This window comes from Nomascus leucogenys, chromosome 6 (genome assembly GCF_006542625.1).
Source record: "Nomascus leucogenys isolate Asia chromosome 6, Asia_NLE_v1, whole genome shotgun sequence".
Lineage (NCBI taxonomy): Eukaryota > Metazoa > Chordata > Mammalia > Primates > Hylobatidae > Nomascus > Nomascus leucogenys.
In genome coordinates, this window is record NC_044386.1 from 13,355,488 (window position 1) to 13,377,202 (window position 21,715).

The following is a 21,715-nucleotide window of genomic DNA, read 5'->3' on the forward strand; positions in this document are numbered from 1 at the left end:
CAGAGGCCTGGGTGATCACAATTGGGTGCTGCTTTTGATAATGCATTTCTGCCTTCTTGGCAAACGTTAGTTCTTTAAAAATAGTCTGTTGATATGTAACATGAAGTTTGTGGGGCATTAAAAATCCTTATCTATATATTGGGCGTAGATCTGGGAATCTCTATCAAAATTGAGACTGCATTGGTAATGGGAATTTTTAGCATAGGTGCCAGAGAACACCAAGAACAAGCAATGTTGTGTTTTCTGAAGAGTCCGCAAGTGGGGAGTTGTGAGTTACTAGGAGCTGGCCTGTGTGTATACTTGAGGAATTTAGAATGTTTCTGCTCTGGGAATGTATTACTTGAGTTTTATTTGTAAATCTAGCTGACAACTGGTGGAGGAAATTTCCTGCCTATATTAATGTATTAGTTCTTTCTCACACTGCTATTAAGAAATGTTTGGGACTGGGTAATTTATAAAGAAAAGAGGTTTAATTGGTTTAATGGCTAGGGAGGCCTCAGGAAACTTACCTTCATGGCAGAAGTCAAAGGGGAAGCAGGCACATCCTCTTATGGTTGGAGCAGGAGGAAGAGGGTGGAGGTAGGCAGTCAGGTGCCACACACTTTTAAACAACCAGTTCTCATGAGAACTCCATCGGGGACAGCACTAGGGGGATGGTACTAAACCATTAGAACCGCCCCCTGCCCCGTGATCCAATTACCTCCCACCAGGCCCACCTCCAACACTGGGGATTACAGTTCAACATGAGATTTGGGTGGGGACACAGAGCCAGATCACACCAATTAATATCTCCATTTAATTGTTCCAGTTATGTTCTGGAAAATATAATACCATGCTGATACAATCTAAGGATACAGTCATGCCTGGGATAGGAGATTTGGTGTGTGTTGCAGGTTGGAGGGGTGCCTATCTATGAGGAAAGGGTGAGTCCTCAGGTGTCTCTTTTATTCCAGAAAGGCACATACTGAAGGGCATCAGTGGTGGCCATGGTAGAGTGAGAGGAGGTGTTTCCTAAGAGACTAAATGAGGATATGTGAGAGACAACTCGGCCATAATATGGGCTGGCTAGGTAGTAACCTTAAGGAACATGCTACAAGAGAATGATGTAAGATGGTAACAGCATAATGGGTTTCAAGGGTTGTGGTAAAGGTAATAGATCTACCACAGCACGTGGTTCACGGCACTCAACCTGTGTAGGTTGACACCAGCGGGACAAGGCAGCCATGCCCCGTCATAACAGGGCTGGCTGTGGCTGATGGCAATCAGCTTTTGGTCTTGATAGTTTGACTTGCTGGGGAAGTTCTTGCGTTTTCTGTCAGAGTATCCTTTATGAGAAAACTATCACTGTGTGGCATCAGCGACTGACTGAGCCCTACTTATCTGGAGTAAGTTTCCCTTTCTTCTTCTGGTGTTTCTTTGGCAGCTGACCCGTTGAAATCTTAGAGTTGGAAAGTAGTTTAGAAGTTATTTAAACTCACTGTCATTTATAAATAAAAAGAGAGTGAACTACTACTTACTAAGCTTTTACTATGTGCCGGGTCTGTGATAATGATGGAAAAAGAAATACAAAGGGCAGGGTTAAAAAAAAAATCACTGCCAATCAAAATGATACTTGTCATATAGTTTAATAAAAACTAAAGTTGAATTTTATGTTCACTTGTGTGATTTTAAAAACTTACATAATTTGAATACTATATAGTGGTAACTTTGACAACTTGCCTTTTGGTCTTGAAACCTATGTTAATGGCAAATATTAAAAATTATTCATTTATTGATATAGAAATTGGTTCAGTCACATTTTGGATAATCTGGATGACCCACTTTAAAAAAAAAAACGTTTTTTTTGTAGGAAATTGTGAGAATACACAGAAGTGGAGAGGATAAGAATAATACCATGAACACACATATACCCATCACCCAGCTTCAGCGTTTATCAAATTTTGCCAATCTTGTTTTTCTCTAATTATTCCCCTGGTGTATTTTACAGCAAATCCCAAAGGTCACATCATGTCACTCAAAAATTCTTGAGTGTGTAGGATGACCCTCCAGCCACTGAACAGTCACTTCATGTCAGTACCTAGGTTTGCGTTTGCATTAACTGCAGTCCCAAGTGACAAGAAATGCCATTTTGCTTGTCCTTGATTAATGAGCAAATAAGAGAGATGGAATTAACATGTAAATGATGCATTTGCTGAGTGATAATGGAGAAAGATTTCAGAGTAGTCCAAATTGAAAGAAGTGGCCACAAAGTGAGTCCTCTCTGGGCCCTCCCTCCCAGGGTCCTGCAGGCACTACCCCCAGTGAGTGCATAGCAGCAGGAGCGCTGTTTGGTTTTAACCAAACAAATTATGTGATACAGATTTTACCAGTCTGTAAAAATCATCAGCAAATTACTGGTGTGTGAATTTCTTTGGACTTGTGAGTTTGCTTATGTGTAGTTTGTAAGTCTGATGGTTTGTTGTAGTAGAGTGGTATGAACACAAGGCGTTTCTACCCAGCAGTACATTTGTGTGTATGTCTTGGGGCCTGTGAGACCTTTTGCTGTGTCCAGTGCTCCCTCGTGCTTCCCAGATTTGAATTTGAAGGCAGCCCTCCGGCCATTCCTCAGTTAGACAGTCACAGGGCTGGTGTCATATGTGAAGGGAGAGCATGGGCCTCAGAATCAGACTGACTGTGACCTCGGACACATGACTTCACTTTCATTGCTTTCCTGATCTGAAAATGTGATAATGACCTGTACATTTTGAGATCATTGTGAGTATTGAGTAAAATTATTCCTGTAATCCTGCATGGTGCTTGACATGCAGTAGCTTGCTCAGATACAGTGCAATAATTTTCTGATTTCATATTCACCCTTCTATATTCCTTCAATTACTTTCCTTTTGACATGATTTCTAGAGGCAGATCACATTGTTTTCTTCTGCATGCCTTCTAGATTGTCTGTGTCCCCCACGGTTCAACAGAAACGTGACTTGAGCAGCTGTGAGTGATTTGAGTATTATTCCTGGGGTTGCCCCTCCCTGCCCTTTTTTTTAAAAAAAAAAAACAAACAAACAATTGTAGTAACAAGGTGAGTTCATAAGATTCATTTGCAATGAATCTTTCCACTAAATGTGTGTAGGAGAAATAAGAAGCAGCAGCAGTTCTTGCTGCTGTCATTGCAAGTCCTGCACAGTGACATTAATCTTAGAATGTCTCTCGGTGGCTGTTGCTCTTGTTACTTGAATTGTATTTAATACTAATTATGTTCTAGAACATTCTGCCTTCTTTAGAATGATTTATAGTTGCTAAATATTAATAGATAAACCATTCTTACTCCTTGTTGTCCACTAATGAAATTATACGAAGACTTTTAATTGATTCATTCATAAATACTCATATAAAAAGATGCTTCCTTCCTCTAGGAACCAAACAAGTAGAGTTTCTCCTTTTTAGGGACCTGTGTTGAAAGGGGACCTTATTTTTATGTAAATTTTCCTTATCTCACAGATAAACATGAGGCTCTTCGGTAAAAATGCTAAGATAACTGGTTAATAAGTCACATTTCCCAAAGAACAGTGTCTCTTAGGTGGTGGAAGGGCTTGGGGGCCCTTCTCCAATAGGCAGCTGTTTATTAGGTGCTCGTAAATAGGACCCAGGTTTGGGGATGTTTACAAGTCACTGGTGTCTTAATGATGACTGGCTTTTAACTTGATAAAAGTAGATGGATTGAAATGCTGTGCACTCCCAGCCCAGTTCGTTTGCCATTTTCATTACTTAGGAAGCCGCTGGGTGGGAGCAGTTTGATCACGGAGGAAGGTGAATAGTTAATCCTTCTGTAAACTGTGCAAGCTCAGCGTAGCTTTTCGTTTTGTTGTTCTCCCGCTTATTCCTGTTGTTAAGCCTGGAGTCATTCAGGATTCATTTTAAGCTTCTTTCAAGTAGAGGGGCTTTGTAGTTCATGTGCATACTGTGTAAGGCCATGTTAGGAGAAAGACGGGCTTCAAGGGAATTATCTTGATATAGTGAAGACTGATGGTTACAGTGCAGTCTACCAAACAGCAACTAGTAAAACAAATAAAACCTATTGCCACCGTTTTACAATCTCCTGTCTTTGGTGTACTGCAGCAGAATATGTGAATCTGGGGTAGAATGCCTTACAGGGCAGCAGCCTTCCTTTGCAGAGCTCTTGGCCTCCAGGCATCTGCCTCTTCCTGCTTAGGCTGCCCTCACCCCAGTGCCTCCGGGGCCCTGGAGTTTCTGTGGAATGGAATCTCACAGGATTGCAACCCCCCTTAGAGCCCAAGGAAGTCTAGAATGCTTAATTTCCATGACAGGAGACTTTAGGAGATGTTTCTGGGAGTCCCATTTGCCTCTAGGTTTCATGAAGGAGGTCAGAAAACAAGTGATGTTTCTGCCTGTGATGTTACCTGGATTGTAACCCAGGACCTAATTGGGATGTGGAGGAGAAGTGATGGCATGAGGAGTATTTGAACTCATTTCAATTTACATCCCTATGGGATAGTTATTAGAAGTTCATCACATCGTTCCTAATCAGTTTTCAGCATTTGGGTGATGAACTAGGCTGCTGGATCTGTTTTCTCCTCCTGGCTTTAAACACGGCTCCTCTGACTGTGAGCCGCCCTCTGATTGGGTCCTGCTGCTGGGCTCTAACCATGCACGCATTTTTTTGGGGTGTTTATGCGATACACCCTCTTATTGATGTAGATGTCATATGTACTTTGCATTTGTAAAACGTGGAAAGCTAGTTAGTCTGATAGTCTGAATCAAGATATAGAAGGGAATGGGGTTTGTGGGTGTGAGTTAGTTGGGAGGGGGAAGGAGGGCAGGGGAGTGAGCCTATGTAAGAGCATGAAATTGGTTTTAATTTTGAATTAATTTTATTTGCATTACTTAATGATAGCAATTAGTTTTCCAGGTTTTTAATTTAGACTAGTTTTTTTGGGGGGTAATTATCCAAAGCAGAAAAATGTCAAATGTCTTTTCTACCCTAAGGTACATTTATGTTTGGGGGAAACCACATATGCGTATTGAGTACCGTACGTCCTAGGTATATTTCCAAAAAAGACCTTGTAGGCAGTCATTACCTGGTTACTGTCTGGTGCAGGCATCAGCAGCCTGCATAGACTGTCAGAGACCCCTGTGTAACAGTGAGGGTTGCAGTTGTTCCTTAGTGTAGGGCCATTCCGAAGCTTCTGTCACTGAAGTTGTAACCAAGTGAGATTAAGTATTTTTTTAACCTGTGTTTAAGGACACCTTGACTCTTGTTGCTCATTCTTTATTGCAGATTTGCATTGCATGTGTTTCCCATGTAGCCAGTGGTTGAGATTTAATAAAATTAGAAGCTGGCATTTTTTTTTTTTTAAGTGCAATAATGTGGAGAGGAAGAATATAGTGACTCCTAGCACTGCCTTGACGTGTGTCAGAGGCCAGCAGTGTTAGCCAGCGTTGCTACCAGATAAAGGCTTAGTACAGTTGTGGAACTAGATTAAAACCACAGAGCCTGCCAGAAGAGTGCCAAGAACTCCCAGGGACGGGTGGATGGTATGGAAAACCACTGAGATAGCTTCAGGGCCAGGGATAGGGTAAAGGGAATAAAATGGAACATAAGAAAGCTCTCATCGTTGCCAGCCACGCTAGTGGGGGGTCATTTTCAGCACCTGGGGTGCTGGGAGTCCTGGGGTAACTGCCGTCCACAGGTCTTAGACTGTCCGCAGTCTGGGTTTTGCAGGCTGTCAGGGTTTTGTACCCGCCCGATGCTCCCTGGAGACCTTTGCTCGCAGGAGCGACTGGAGGAATTCACGTAATCAGTTAATGCACCAAAGTCAAGAGAAATGGGCACGGTGACCGTTGTTTTCCTGAAAAGAAGACAAGATGCAAAACCATTAATAAAAATTGAAATCTTAACAGGTTTTGCAGGTTGAACATGAAGCATGTGTAGCCTGGGTCTCTTCCTTTATGGTACAAGGGAGGGACGAGAAGGAGCTGAGCACAGTGTGCTCCTTCCCCTGCCTCCGCACATGTCTGGCAGGGGAGGGAAGCTGGTTCTGTGGCACCCAGTGGGACTCTGACCAGACAGAGTGGCAAGAGATGTAACCCGTCTTCAGCCATGTTTTCTTTCTCTGCAGTGAGGAGGTCTGCAAGCGTGGCTTCACGGTGATCGTGGACATGCGTGGATCTAAGTGGGACTCCATCAAGCCCCTGCTGAAGATCCTGCAGGAGTCCTTCCCCTGCTGCATCCATGTGGCCCTGATCATCAAGCCAGACAACTTCTGGCAGAAACAGAGGACTAATTTTGGCAGTTCTAAATTTGAATTTGAGGTAACTTCCCCTGTGTGGCTAGACCCACTAAACAAGTTGGTGTGGTTTACTAAAAGCTATTGAGGCTAATGAGAGATTTTTTTTTTAAACCACATATTAAACAGGAGCTGCATATCTTATGAACATGTGATACGTAAAATTAGTTATTGCATGAAATAACAGAGCTGCGTTCATTATCCGAGTGGATTGTTTTACCCACATGGGCTTAGGTTTCAGTTCCCTTGGGTTGGGTGATGGGCTGTTGAGTTGTGAGGCCTTGGCGGAGAAGCTTGCTGGCTGCCTTGTATTTCACTTGACAAACAGCTTTACCAGGCAGCACTGTGGCTTTGCACGGTTACAGATTCATTCTCCTTGCCTCAGCCCTGGAGATGAGGGAATGTTAGGGAGAAATGCCCAACTTCAGAGTCCCTAAGTTTCATCCTGTCATGGATAATGGAGAGAATGCATGTATTAGGCCTCTGATGTCTGAAAATGGAGATAGTGTGTTAAAAACTGTGCGGAGTCCTGAATTCAGTTAGGCGTGGAACATTGCCGTCTTTCAGTGGTAAAAACAAAATAAAACCCTCAGCCCACTAATTATTTTCCTTCCCACTGTAACCTCCTCTCCTTAAGCTACCAAGGTTCTGACAAGGCCTTCAGTGCAGTTAGTTTAATGAGATGATTATGGGAGGAAAGTCTTCCTGCCAGCATGAAACTTGATTCTTGCTCCATTTGGAATAAGATTTTAATATTTTCTAATAAGAAATACTTTTTAGTTGAATAGATCGCTTCCTCTGGCAAATCGGCTCAAATGTTAGGTTTCAGTGGATGTATTCATGTATTTTAAGGTAAACAGCAGTAATAATATTAAACATCAGACAGTGTTAATACTTAATCTTTAGGTTATAATGCTATACTTTTCAAAGTGTTTGCACAGGTGTATTACTTGCATTTTTAAATTCTTTCCATAGTACTCATTTTTCTATCTGAAATCTGAACTTAGTTTTAAATTTGAAACTACTCAGGAGGTTTACTACACTCCGTCAGAAAGATGAACCCAGTAAGCCTTTATCTTCATAGAGAATAGGAAGTAATTTTGGAGGACAGTTTATTGGGTGTTAATTATTTTCTTGATGCAGAATTGAAAGTGCATTGTATTTAATTATAAGTGTTTTAAGTAAAAATAATGGTCTGGCAATACAATTCATACAGGTTTTTCCAGTCCAGTTTTGATCTCACCCTCAGGGCTCTTAAAGGCACCAGTTTTTCTATGAAACTTGTTAGGTTGTTACCAGCCTCTCTCTCTCTGCCAGTGATTGCCTCTGTGGAGATGATTAAAAGTCCAGCAGGGCTGGGCGCGGTGGCTCACGCCTGTAATCCCAGCACTTTGGGAGGCCGAGGCGGGCGGATCATGAGGTCAGGAGATGGAGACCATCCTGGCTAACGCGGTGAAACCCTGTCTCTACTAAAATACAAAAAATTAGCCAGGCGTGGTGGTGGGCATCTGTAGTCCCAGCTACTCAGGAGGCTGAGGCAGGAGAATGGCGTGAACTCGGGAGGCGGAGCTTGCAGCCAGCCGAGATTGTGCCACTACACTCCAGCTTGGGCAACAGAGCGAGATTCCGTCTCAAAAAAAAAAAAAAAAAAAAAGTCCAGCCAACGAGAGAGGAATGGGCCTATGGTAGGATTGTAGGCAGAAGTGCTGGATCAGGAGTCATCCCTCTTTCTAGCTCTGCTGCCTTCTGCTGTTTCTTTTGCCAACCAGCACGCCAGACCAGCCCTTCATGTTTTCTCTTTTGGTTCTAGGTCACAACTCTTTCTCCTTCACGTTTGTCTTTGCATTTAATCATCCCCCTCCATGTTTTCCTTGAGGCATATTAATAGTAATCTGCTTCACATCATGATAAGGCAAAGTTAATATCTCTTGCCGAGGCCAGGCACAGTGGATCATGCCTGTAATCCCAGTACTTTGAGATTCTAAGGGAGGAGGACTGCTTGAGGCTGGGAGTTCAAGCCCAGCCTGAGAAATTTATCAAGAGCCTGTCTCTACATTTTGTTTTAAAAATTAGCCAGGTGTGGCTGGGCACGGTGGCTCATGCCTGTAATCCCAGCACTTTGGAAGGCCAAGGCGAGCGGATCACAAGGTCAGGAGTTCGAGACAACCTGGCCAACATGGTGAAACTCCGTCTCTACTAAAAATACAAAATTAGCTGGGCGTGGTGACGGGCACCTGTAATCCTAGCTACTTGGGAGGCTAAGGCAGGAGAATCGCTTGAAATCAGAAGGCGTAGGTTGCAGTGAGCTGAGGTTGCACCACTGCACTCCAGCATGGGCAACAACAGCAAAACTCTGTCTCAAAAAAAAAAAAAAAAAAAAAAAAATCACCAGGTGTGGTGGCACACCTGTAATTCCAGCTGCTCGAGAGGCTAAAGATGGGAGGATGGCTTGAGCCCAGGAATTTAAGCTTACAGTGTGCAGTGATCTCCACACTCTACTCCAGTCTGGAAGACAGAGCATGACCCTGCCTTTTTTTCTTTCATTTTTTAAAAAGAGGCCGCATGCAATGGCTCACGCCTGTAATCCCAGCACTTTGGGAGGCTGAAGTGGGTGGATCATTTGAGGTCAGAAATTTGAAACTAGTGTGACCAACTTGGTGAAACCCCGTCTCTACTAAAAATACAAAAGAATTAGCCTGGCGTGGTGGTGGGCACCTGTAGTCCCAGCTACTCAGGAGGCTGAGGCAGGAGATCGCTTGAACCTGGGAGGCGGAGGTTGCAGTGAGCTGAGATCGTGCCACTGTACTCCAGCCTGGGTGATAGAGCAAGACTCCATCTCAAAAAAAAAAAATAATAATAATAATAAATATAAAGATTTCTTGCTTAGACTGTAATTGACTAAAACTTTGTCACTGTTAAATTGCAGTGTAGTACAGATTATATACAACTCTAAGACTGTTCAGAATCACAGCAGATTATTGCAATGAAGAAAACATTGCCTCTGCCCTTAGCTCTGTCAGATGAGCCTCTGCCAGCTTTCTTGCCAACTCTTGAATATTTTCTAAATTTTCATAAACTCATTCATATCCCATCATCTGTTATTTGATGGGCAGTGGGGTTAGGCGTAGGCAAGATGAATGATAGGGTGGTCTGGTTGGAGCAGCATTCATCGTTTAATAGGCAGCCCACACGTAATTGAATTGAGTGATGTTGCACTTAAAAGGGTTTTGATGTCCATGAGCAAGACGTTTGTGTAATAGCAAGTACTAGAAAACCTCCACAGAGTTTCTGGCATGGATGAAAAAGAATGGGGAGAAGAATGCATTGATGTAAGTGAAATTTCCGAATTGTTTGCTCTGAACTTGCAATTTAACCTGTTTCCTGGTTTAATGTGTCTGTTATGGTGGGTTAATCCCACCTTCTTGGAAAGAAATCTCATTTCTTTAGCTCTCAAGAAATACACAATTCTACAATTTTAGGTATTCCAACTGACATATATGTGTTGCTATAATGGATTTGTCTTTCATTGTACTGATAATGCTTCTTTCATCTGCGTTTATTTTTATGGGGCCAGAACCAGGTATGTTATGTTTTCTATAAATAGATTACTTTAACTTTGAAAACCTGTGACTGAGCATTGCAAATTGCATTATGTTAAAACTATATAAAATTGGTTCATCTTCTCATACGTGATTTTTTTTCCCTTAAGACAAATATGGTCTCTTTAGAAGGCCTTACCAAAGTAGTTGATCCTTCTCAGCTAACTCCTGAGTTTGATGGCTGCCTGGAATACAACCACGAAGAATGGATTGAAATCAGAGTTGCTTTTGAAGACTACATTAGCAATGCCACCCACATGCTGTCTCGGCTGGAGGAACTTCAGGACATCCTAGCTAAGAAGGAGCTGCCTCAGGATTTAGAGGGGGCTCGGAATATGATCGAGGAACATTCTCAGCTGAAGAAGAAGGTGATTAAGGCCCCCATCGAGGACCTGGATTTGGAGGGGCAGAAGCTGCTTCAGAGGATACAGAGCAGTGAAAGCTTTCCCAAAAAGAACTCAGGCTCAGGCAATGCGGACCTGCAGAACCTCTTGCCCAAGGTGTCCACCATGCTGGACCGGCTGCACTCAACACGGCAGCATCTGCACCAGATGTGGCATGTGAGGAAGCTGAAGCTGGACCAGTGCTTCCAGCTGAGGCTGTTTGAACAGGATGCTGAGAAGGTAAAGACGGGGGAGGCTAATGCCTCAATGGACATGGGGGAAGCCAGCGCTGGTGGGTTCGGGTGGAAGGAAAGAGAAAAGGTAGAGAATGGTAAGGCTATACTCACCGTGTGTGCTCTAAACCAGTGAGAGTCATTTCAGAAATGGCACTGAAATCTGTTTTCCAGTTTTACTCGTTGTGCAATATGGTGCTGTTTTAGAAATTTTGAGTTCAAATTACTTATGCTTTGGTCTAGGATGCCTATAAGATAGGAATGATATTTTCACTTAAAAGAGTGAACATTTCGGCCATGCTCACACCTGTAATCCCAGCCCTTTGGGAGGCCGAGGTGGGCTGATCACCCGATGTCAGGAGTTTGAGACCAGTCTGGCCAAACATAGTGAAACCCCATCTCTACTAAAAATATGAAAATTGGGCGGGTGTGGTGGCACGCGCCTGTAATCCCAGCTACTGGGGAGGCTGAGGCAGGAGAATTGCTTGAACCCATGAGGCAGAGGTTGCAGTGAGCCAAGATCGTGCCTTTGCATTTCAGCCTGGGTGACAGAGTGAGACTCCGTCTTAAAAAAAAAAAAAAAAAAAAAAAGTGAAAATTTCACAGGGTTATGTTATTGACAGAACACCATTCCAATCTATTGAGTATGTTTTTTAAAATCAAGACGAGTAATGTGTTAAAAGTAACAGTTTCTGGGTAATATAGTCGGTAATCACCTCTAGTCTCATGTTTTATTCTTATGTACCAGGCAGACCAACTGGTCAAAGTGAATCCTTATCAATTACTGGCTAATTGAATCTTAGCAATGTGGAAACTGGGCACTTACCCATAGGTATGTGTTGCAAGCCATGAACATGGGTGAATTAATTATTGAGTTTTATTTGAGCTCATTGAATTTTATATGACGTGGACAGGAGAATATTTTGTAAAGTAAAAATCCACATTAGAATTCTTGGATGTAAAAGGACTTTTCAAAAGGTGATAATCCAGTGTTTTTATTACTAAAGCTTTTAACGTATCTGTCAGTGTTCTTTTAAGTAGCGCCTTGTCTAAGAGACTGGAATACGTTCCTTTCAATTACTAGAAGACCAGGTTACTGTCACTGGGATTCTGGTTCAAGTCATGGTAGCAATGCTAATTGATGATAGTCATCTATATTTTCTTAAATGTTTTCATTGCAAATGTCTTAATTGACATCCTTGTCCAAGTAACATCTATATTGAACCTTAAGGGAGATGTCATTGTTAGTTTTTCCCACCTTTTTTTATTTTTACAGTAAATTTTATGTTTTTGCAATCTGCACAGGTGTCTATGTACTTATTGATTAAACAGTGGAATCTTTTAGTCATTGATATTTCTGTCAGTAACCTGTGGACACAGCAGAACCCATCCAGAGACCCATAAGTTCCTAATTTCACCCTAACGGGTCTTTAATTGAAGCTCACTGTGGCAAATTAAGTAGTTCAGCGTGGCAGGGAGACTGGGCTGAGAGTCAGAGGATCAGTTTTTAATCAGCCTGGGGGATTAGAGTAACTCTCTTTACTTATCTGCTTCTTAATTCCTTGTCTGTAAGAGGAACACATCAGATAAGATTTTCTGGTAGGTCCTGCAAGTTCAGAACTGCTGACTTGTTCTTCGAAGTAAAGACTCTTCTGAGAGAGTCAGACGGCGCCTGAAGTTGTCCAAGAAGGAAATTGCCCTTTCTTGGTACTGCCCCATCTGTGGGCCTGTGTCAGCAATTTCTCTTTCTGGAGTGATTGCAGGTTGTCCTTTTCCTTCCGGTAGATGTTTGACTGGATCACACACAACAAAGGCCTGTTTCTAAACAGCTACACGGAGATTGGGACCAGCCACCCTCATGCCATGGAGCTTCAGACGCAGCACAATCACTTTGCCATGAACTGTATGGTAAGACACTCAGAACAGCTGGACCCTGGCATGTGACGATGTTTTAGCAAATGGGAGGCATTTGGCAGATCCTGTGCTGGGGCTTTCAAGGGGCCCTCAGAGTGGCTGTTGATTGCAGCAGCTGACCTTCACATGGAGGGTGTTCCCTAGGGTTCCATTGTCTCAGTATCCCACATTTTAAGTTTTAAACAAAAATGAAAACAAGCAAACAGACGAACCAGTGAAACTTGAACCAGTGACTTGTCTAGTTCAGCACAGACACTTGGGATGCCGGCTTCTGTGCTCCGCCTCATAGGAGCCCATGGGGGCCCCAGCAAAGCTGCTGGGAGGCACAGTGAGTCCCCAGGATGGAGTGCTGTCAGTTTGCTGGCTGCTGTTCGTGACAGCAAAAGGAGCAAGCCCGCTGCTGACCTCAGGGCACTCGCTAGTTCTCCTGAGGTATGAGATTTCTTTCCAAGCTGAGCTGGAGGACTGGGGTCTGGCCCTCAGCCTTGCCTGGGATCCCCTGGCCCTCTTTAAGGTTGTTGCATCTGCTACCCTTGGCTGTCGTGACTCCGTCAGAATCTTAGAGGCCAGATAGGGGACGACTGTAGGACTGCATCACAGAAACCAAAACCAAACCAAAACACTGAATTTTGAGTAGCACTTTTGTTACAGTTTTATAGTTAATGTTACTAAAACTGTATGTTCTATAGGACATGTGCTTGCCTCTGTAGTCTGTGAAGCTTCTAGAAATTTCCTCTTGAGGGACAAGGAGTTTTGGTTTGGACTTTAAGCCAGCCTTGTGAGGATTGTCCACTCTTTAACCGTGTGACATTTGTTGTAGAGCATTAAAGCAGTATGAACCAGCCTGCGCAACACAGCAAGACCTCATCTCTAAAAAAAAAAAAAAAAATTAAAAAATTAGCCAAGTGTGGTGGTGCACACCCGTAGTCCCAGCTATTTGGGAGGCTGAGGCTGGAGGATTGCTTGAGCCCAGGAGTTGCAGGCAACAGTGAGTTATGATCATGCCACTGCATTCCAGCTTGGGTGACAGAGCAAGACCTTGTCTTAAAAACAAAAATACAAATAAAGCAATATGAAGACAGGGTTTTTGTTTAAGTTAATTCAGTAAGATGCCATTTAATTAAAATGTAGTCAACTAGGTGCTACAATTTAGCTAGTTTCAAAGATAAGATTTTGCAATATAATTTTTAGTAATAAATGCCATCAGAAAGTTTTACATCTGTTCTAGAATTTAAAGTAAGAGAATTTCTGGTTTGAATCATCAAACCTGGGCATAGATAAAAATTTGTTTGTAAAAAATTACTGTCAGTTTTTTTGGAATTTTCTGAAACTTTTGGCAAGAGGCCACTCAGTCTGCTATGCCACATACTTTAAAAACTAGAAATACTAAAATATGTGCTAGAAATGAATAGAAAAATATATTCTCTCTTCCCCCTTTCTTCAGCATTATTGGTGGCAGATTTAGGACTCAAGGGAATAGGAACCATAGCGTAGAAGACAGGAAAATGTGTTTTGGACGTAGAAGCTTTTAATTCTGACTTTCTTATTTGCCATGTGACCTTGGGAAGGCTGTTTAACCTCTTCAAACTTCAGTTTCCTAATCTGTAAACTGGAGGTAATACCTGCCTTCCATGGTATTACATGTATATGTAAAATACAAAACATATTGCTTGACACATAGTAAGTACTGTATAAATGTTAATTCTTACCAGTATTGTTATCAATATAATTAAAGATGCAGTTAAAGCAGGTAAGAAACTTAAAAGTATGAGTTAACAGCTATTTCTTTGGGGGGTGGGGGTTCGAATATATTTTCTAATTTTCTACGATATACTTCTGTTACTTTTCTGAGTTAAACTTGTAATACAACGCATCTGGGTAGCTTGGTGCCATGCCATGAAGGTGATGCCTGCTGGGGAGCTTTCTGGACCAGGCCTGCTCCTCGTGTTGAATACCTCCATGAATCGCTAGTATCTGTGGCATTTAATAATGCAGGGCAAGGGTATTTAACCTGCAGCCCCTTCTGCTTGCTATAGTGTTTTGAACAATTTCTGACAAAATAAGGATACTAAATACCAATATGCCAAGTTAACAGCTTTTAAAGAAAGCATATTAAGGGATACCAACAATTATGTACGTTCTATTGTAACAGATATTTGTAAAAACTATGATGATAAGCCTGTAGGTGTCGGTACTTTTAATTTAGGGAATTGCACATTACCATATTTATGTCCAGGCTGTAGATTTAGGCTGTATGCCACCATACTCCTTTATGTGTACTAGAAGTGATGGAGAGATGGAAAAAGCATCATACATAGACTGGTAAAGTCTGTTTTTATATAAAAGTAATACAGGAAGCTGTAACAATTTAGGAATGGGTGAGTATGATCAGTGGTTGTCACAATAGAGCCATCCAAAGGGACATCTATTCTCCAGATCCTAACAGAGTGCATCTTGTGCTTTTCCTAACAGACCTGTCGGACTGGCTTTTTGTCTTTTAAGGATATAGAGAAAGCAAAATTAGCAAATCTAGTTTCTTGTCACTTTACTAGGAGGGAGGAAAAGAGAGAAAGAATGCACTTGGGAATGGGAGGCCTTGCTTTTAATTTACCAGATGCCAGTTAGAGCGTTAATGCCACACGAGCCAGAGAGGTCACCTCACTGAGCATGGCTTGACTGTTGCAGCCTCTTTCTGCGACTCCAGACATGTGATGTCTGTTAGCTGATTCTAGCCTTCAGATGCAGCCTGGAGATGTAACCCTGAGGCTGGAGTCCTGTGGCTCTAATCCCAGACAGAGGCAACTCCACCAAGTTCTGGTTTGGGTCAGAAATAGAGGGATAGGATGAATAAAAGAAGATACAAAGAAAGAATGAACAAGTGAGTTCTTTCAGCTGCTTACTTGGGTGGACTGCAGGCAGCAAGGGACAGGAAGGAGGCTGTTGTGGGGTCCCTGTTCGAGGCAGTAGGAGATTGGCTCAGAGGGGTTATGTGGGAAGTGAGAGAAGGGGGAAAAACGTAGAGGAGTTTGGACAGATCAGGAAATCAGATTGGGGCAACATTGAGAGGAGCCAAAGAGGTATCTACGATTTTGGGGGACCCATGGGGAGGAGTAATGTGGTAACCGTGAAAAAAATAAAAAATACGTGAACAACAGCAACTTCGGATTTGCTGAAGGTCTGAATCCCGCACCACACCACACGATGCGATACTGAGCCTTAAAGAACCTTGGAGGTGGAAAGGGAAACTCCATAGTGAGAGCTTGCTCTGCAAAAAGGGTGGGTTTTTAAAAATCCCTATTTTTGCAATAAACTGATAGACTTGAAGATAGGAATTTTGACAGAGTAAAAAAGCTTTATTTAAAATTTGAGCATAGCGTTGTTGTGTTTTTACTGCAATTCATATTCCTGGGAGAAGGTGGATCTATTTACAGAATATTTTCTGTTGGCACCAAAAAATGACTTGGGCGTATGTAGAAAGGAGAGCTTGCTTTCACACAAATAGCCTTTGGTTGCTAGGTACGTGTTTTTGGGTTTCTGGGTTCTAGTTAAAAACCAGAGCACTGGGTCCCTCAGTTCTCCGTGACTGCCTGGCAGCAGGCTTGCCATCTGGACCCTGTTCAGTATTTGAAGCCAAGAAGTGAGTAATAGTATATTTGTGTGCACCCACTTGTGTATTTGATTGCTTTGTGCTGAACAATTATGCCTTTCAGCTAGTTGATTTGTAATTTTACAGTTTTAAAAACAGAAATGGAAACCAATACTTCAAGTTTATGGAAATCTAGAGAGCAAATGTGTATAATATTATATATATCAGGTGATGCTCCTGGGAGAGATGTGATCACTGGCAGAAGCCTGTGTTTCAGCAGGTGGTATCTGGGCTTCTTAGAAGGGAGCCTCCTATTTGCTCTCCCCTGAGGAGCCCTCTTTTCCTGCCCACTTTGCAGAACGTGTATGTAAATATAAACCGCATCATGTCGGTGGCCAATCGCCTCGTGGAGTCTGGCCACTATGCCTCGCAGCAGATCAGGCAGATCGCGAGTCAGCTGGAGCAGGAGTGGAAGGCGTTTGCGGCAGCCCTGGATGAGCGGAGCACCTTGCTGGACATGTCCTCCATTTTCCACCAGAAGGCGGAAAAGGTCAGTGCCTCGAACCCCCAGCCCATGAGGTGGTAACCAGAATAGTTCCTCCTCCATGAATATTGATGTGTGTGCAAACACTCTTGTGTAGCACATACTGCGAGCTCCGCATGTGAGCTCTGAAGTCACTCGGCCCTGAGTTTAAATTCCAGCTCTTTTAGTCCTTGCTGCGCAACCTTAGGCAAGTGACTTAGCCTCTCTGTTTTGTTTTTTCATTTGTAAAGTGGAAATAAAAGTACCTGCTTGAGTGGACTGTTGATCTAAATGTGATGCTAGGTGCCCTACACAGCGCCCGGCACAGTAAGCACTAAGCAGTGGCAGCTGCTCTTCTCTTCCCCTCCTCTCCTGGCTCCTTCTTTCCTCTTATTCTTTGTTGATAGTGCTTTATTACTCCAATTGGGATGCTTTGGTAGCAAGGAACAGAACGTCCATCAGTGGTGCGGATGTCAAGGGTTTAGTTTTCTCACAAACTGCGAAGTTCTAAGGTGAAGGCACCTCTAGCTGCATGGCTATGGAGGGGTGGTGTCAGCTGCCCTCAGGCTTGCTGGGCCTCCCCTCACAGTCAGGGCAGCACACCTCAGCTCCACGCACCAGCTCCTCCTCAGCCACAGTGCCCACCCTCCGCAGGGATGGCTGTAGCTGTCTTTGCCTGCCACTTTATAAGGGAAACATTATTTCCAGAGGCCCCGCCCCCAGCACACTTCCCCTCAGTTCCCATTGGCTAGTCTTGGGGTACACATCCATGCCTTGCTGCAAGGGGTGGGGGAAAGGGTGGATCTGGTGTTGAGCCTCGTTAGGGAGGTGCTGCCAGCAAGGGTGAGGGAGGAAAATGGCTTTTTTGGGTACACAGTTGACAGTGTCATGTCTTTCATGATTATAAACGTGGCTACATGGCATCTGACTTTGGCTTCATTTGTTGACAGATGTGCTGTGTCAAAATTTCTAGTTTAAGAAGTAATGGGTAATATACACCCCCAACACTCCCCACACCTCCACTTAAGCAAACTTGCTTAAACAAACACTCTGAAAGCAGCAAAATGAAAGGGATTTGCTCATGACTCAGACTTTATTATTGGAAGGTGAGCAGCACAGTGAATACCTTTTCAGGATGCGGAGAAAGGGCATGGGAACTTTTAACCACCAGAAGACACATATATGGGGAAGAGGAAAACGGTTGCTTAATTTTAAAAGGAAAAATATCAGTATATCTTCCTCAGGGTTAATTTCTGAGGGAAAGACTGGATTCAGGGATTTGCACGGATGCTTCTTAAAAAGGAAATAGTATCTCTTTAATCTAGAAACAGTCTCTGTTGAAGAGTGAAGAAGTCAGTAAAGGAAGATAGAGGCCCCAACTTGCCTAGGATTTTGGCAGGCAGTCAGAATGTTGCACAAGACACTAATTAGCAGTGATCTCAACTCTAGAAACCTTTAAAGTATAAAGCAAGAGAGGAAGCTGAGTGATATATAAAGAGAAACAAACCTTTATAGCACCATGTAAAAGCTGAGAGTTTCAATGATAAGGATTTTTCTATTTTCTAACTTTTTGCATTTGACTAATTTTGTGATAAAAGATAGACAAAAGCCCACACACAAAAACAACTTTTTAAAGTAACAGGAACTCCTTCAGCGTAAATAGAACCATCTTCATGACCCTGTAGCCATCTCTGATCCTTATCGTTGTACAAAGTAGCAGTATACTCTATCATCAAGGTGATATGAATGAATTTGAAGCAGGATAAGCTGCGTGGGTGAATGTCAGGCTGAAGCATAACACACAGAGAACATCTTTCATAAACATGATGAGATTCAGAATTGTAAATAAACCCAGAGATTAATTGCTACTGTGACTTGCCTGAAAATAATCTAGAAACATGGGTGCCAATGGGGCATTTTCCTTCCAAGGTTTCATTATAAAAAATTTTCAACATACAGCAAAATTGAAAGAGCCTGGGGTATTCTCATCTGGATAAAGTGAATGACTGTAATTTATGGATTTGAAGGAAATGAAACTAGATGAACACATTGTTGAACAGAATTTCATGGGACTCTGCATAAACTGTAAGGGCGCCTGAAGTCTCAGTGCATGTGAGGTGGCCAGAGAAGAAGCCAAATAGGAGCGAAGAGACAGTAGCCTAATGAAGAAGGGGCCCAGCGTGTATTCCAGACCTTAACGAAGCAACAAGGCCTGCACGTAGACAACCGAAATGCACAGATGGGAGATTAGGACGTCTTCAGAAAGGCAGTCCTTACTTGCAAGTAAAAATGTATTGTGTCTCATCCCCCTCACTGAAGAAAAGTAAGATCCTTGAAATTCTGATGCTCCTCACTAAAGTAGTTTTCTTTTCCCAAGAGAGCAATCCCAAGACTAGGTCAACGTTGTTCCCTCGTTTTAAATGATTTGCCTTCTAGTTATGCTCAAGCTGTTTTCATAAACTCAGTCTGGAAAGGACCAGAAACTTGGACATCCTAAGTTAAGTTTCCATCATAGTCACCTCTTTGAATCACATCCAGAGTGTTCATGTGGAATTTAAATCTGATTAGGGGGACATAAGGCTCAAATATGTGACCCATGGTTAACGAGCTTACTAACGGCAGCCACCTTCTCTGTAAGGATTACAGCTCTTAGCTGCACCGTCCGGCCCTGCCCCCTCTCTCCATGAGTGTTCTTGTGCTAGCATTTGCTGTGGCTTTATAAACATAACTGAAGTTAAAGCTAGATAAGTATGATGTTTCATAGATGCTATAACTTCCATAGATGTGTCAGCCAGTCTGTCTTGTGTCATCTCCAGTGAAGGTGTGGGATCACAGTATCCGTTTGCAGATATGTGGACACACAACCACACTGTTAATGCTGTTACTGGTAGATGTTGCTTAGGGGCTCTAGCCTTCGCTTGTCTTGGTCATGTGGTATATCCACAGGACAGACCCTTTATAGTAAGAAGCTTTCACAGCAGATACCATTAGAATTACATTTTTATAAAACAAAGTGACTTGATTTTGCTATAGCTTAAAATATCCTTTTACTGTGATCTCAAGCTGCACTGCCCATTGTGATGGCCTGTCACCACGTGTGGCTATTGAAGCTACTCAGAGTTAAATAACAAGATGGTAAAATCATTTTTAAAAATAGAATTAAATTAAAATATAGTTGCTTATTCACCGTATCGGGAGCAACATGTGGCCAGGGGCTACTGTAATTGACAGCACAGATACACATTTCTATCCACCCGGATACTGCTTGCAGAGGCTTACCTACAGAGTGAACCACACATCTGATCACTTTAATTTATCTATGACTTTAGGCCTTCTGTACTTTGATAATAACCAAAAATAAAGTAACAATGTTTGTATAGTTCTTTAATATTTAGAGAACTCTTTAACATGAAATCTCATTTCATCCTTAAATCAGCCCGGTGGAGTAGATGGGACTGTAGTATTATTGTCCTGATAATCTGTATGGGGAGCGATTTGGCCATGTTTCCAAAGCTAGAACTTTCGCTGAGGTCTATGGCTAGGTCTTTCAGTTCCTGACATAATAACAAACTATGTCACAGTTGCATTAATATTCTTATAAAAGTTCACTTTCCATAAATATTTTTAGAATTAACATTTATTATAAACACGACATAGATGCAAGTTCTAAATCTAGGAAATTTCCATTCCTTTGTCTCCTAAGTCCGGCTGAGTGCCTGTGCTCAGCTGAGGCTCCGTTAAGAGGTGGCGGGGGTGAGAGATGGATGGGAGTGCAGTTCACTAGCTTCAAGGATCCCAGCTGTGGTTGGTGGTACCCAGAATAGGCAGAAGAAATGAGTGGCTCCCAGATTGGAGGCCCCCTCTCAGCAGACAGAGAGTAGTAGAGTAAATGCTTAGGAAAAGCAATCTGTTAATTATTTATCCAAGTTCTCCTCTTAAAGCTATGTATATGAATCACTGTTCCCTCCTCTGCTTGCCTCTGTTTTGCAAACTGGGTGATCCAGGCTTCCTTCATCGTTTATTCAGCAACACTTTCTTAATACCACCATTCTGCTCAGCTTCAGGATCCCCAGATCTGAAGTAGGCTCCTGATCTGAATTGACAGAGCAACATTTCATTCTCTCCCACTCTCCTGCCTTTACCCCCAGTCCACCAGATGCTTTGTGTTCACGTATTTTGATCTACGGAGCACTTAAAGCATCAGATACTAAGCCAGCTGCTCTGATCTCATTAGACTGCAGTAGCCACCTTCTGTCTTTCTCATCTCCTAGGTGTCAGGCTCTGTGCTAGACATGTTCCCCCAGCGTTGCAGTCCCAACCTGGGTTACTCAGGATGGTAGCACGTATGTGTGTATATGTGTATCGGAGTGAGGGAAGTACCAGGTCGCCCCTCGTATGATATAAGTATCATATTAGAAGCTTTTCTAAGAGGTTCTGTTATGAAGGTACCTGTTGAATTTCCACACCAAACTTGACCTCAGGATGCTTTTTCTTTGTGGAATACCTGTTGACACCCTGTTCCCTGTTCCATGCATCTCGGAATGGGGATTGCTGTGCTGGTGCTGTTGGTTTCAGACCCTCTGAGCCTTTCAGAAAACAATCAGGCCTGGAGCTTGCTCTGTGGAGTCTAGGGTTGTGTCTCAGAAATAAAGAACAGAAAAATGATGCTGTGCAAAACCCTCTGTAAAACCATGGCTAGGATTATTTCTGTCACTGGGCTGTTATTAACCCAGAAAAAGGGCAGAATCCTTTGTCCACAAGGTTTTCATGTAGCACACCATCCTTCCCTGGCTATACTTTTTCAGAGAAGTATAATCAGTGCCGTCTCAGGATACTTTAAGAAATTATAAGTTCTAATTACAGGAATATGTAAAACTTCTTGAATGTTTTCTTTATTGGTTGTTGCTTCAAAAATTGGAGTCCAATATACTTTAATGATTTCGATACAGCGATATGTTAGTCTGATGCTTCTGTTCATTAAATTATGAAGTATTATATAACTGAAATGTGTTTCCACCATGTTCTGTCAGAAGCGTTTTGATCTGACGAATATGTTGCAGCTCCTCTTGGTTTTGGGTGTTCTGCAGTGGCCATTGTCCGGGAGCACTTAACTGCTGACTTAGACCTGATGATTTATTAATGATGATGGTTAACCGCAATCAATTTGTGTTTGAAAAACAC

At 42.6% G+C, this 21,715-nt stretch overlaps 1 protein-coding gene across 5 annotated transcripts in view; it reads left to right on the top strand.

Annotated features, from left to right (window-relative positions):
• TRIO (trio Rho guanine nucleotide exchange factor) overlaps positions 1-21,715 on the top strand; it is a 363,663-nt gene that overhangs the window by 136,799 nt on the left and 205,149 nt on the right. For all 5 annotated transcript variants that reach the window (XR_004030403.1, XM_030813916.1, XM_030813917.1 and 2 more), the window contains exons 4-7: positions 6,129-6,321; positions 10,006-10,518; positions 12,297-12,419; positions 16,370-16,561. Coding sequence is in view for 4 of the 5 variants with exons in the window: in XM_030813916.1 (XP_030669776.1) it covers positions 6,129-6,321; positions 10,006-10,518; positions 12,297-12,419; positions 16,370-16,561 (1,021 nt within the window). In the remaining variant the exon portion in view is untranslated. The remainder of the gene's footprint in view (positions 1-6,128; positions 6,322-10,005; positions 10,519-12,296; positions 12,420-16,369; positions 16,562-21,715) is intronic.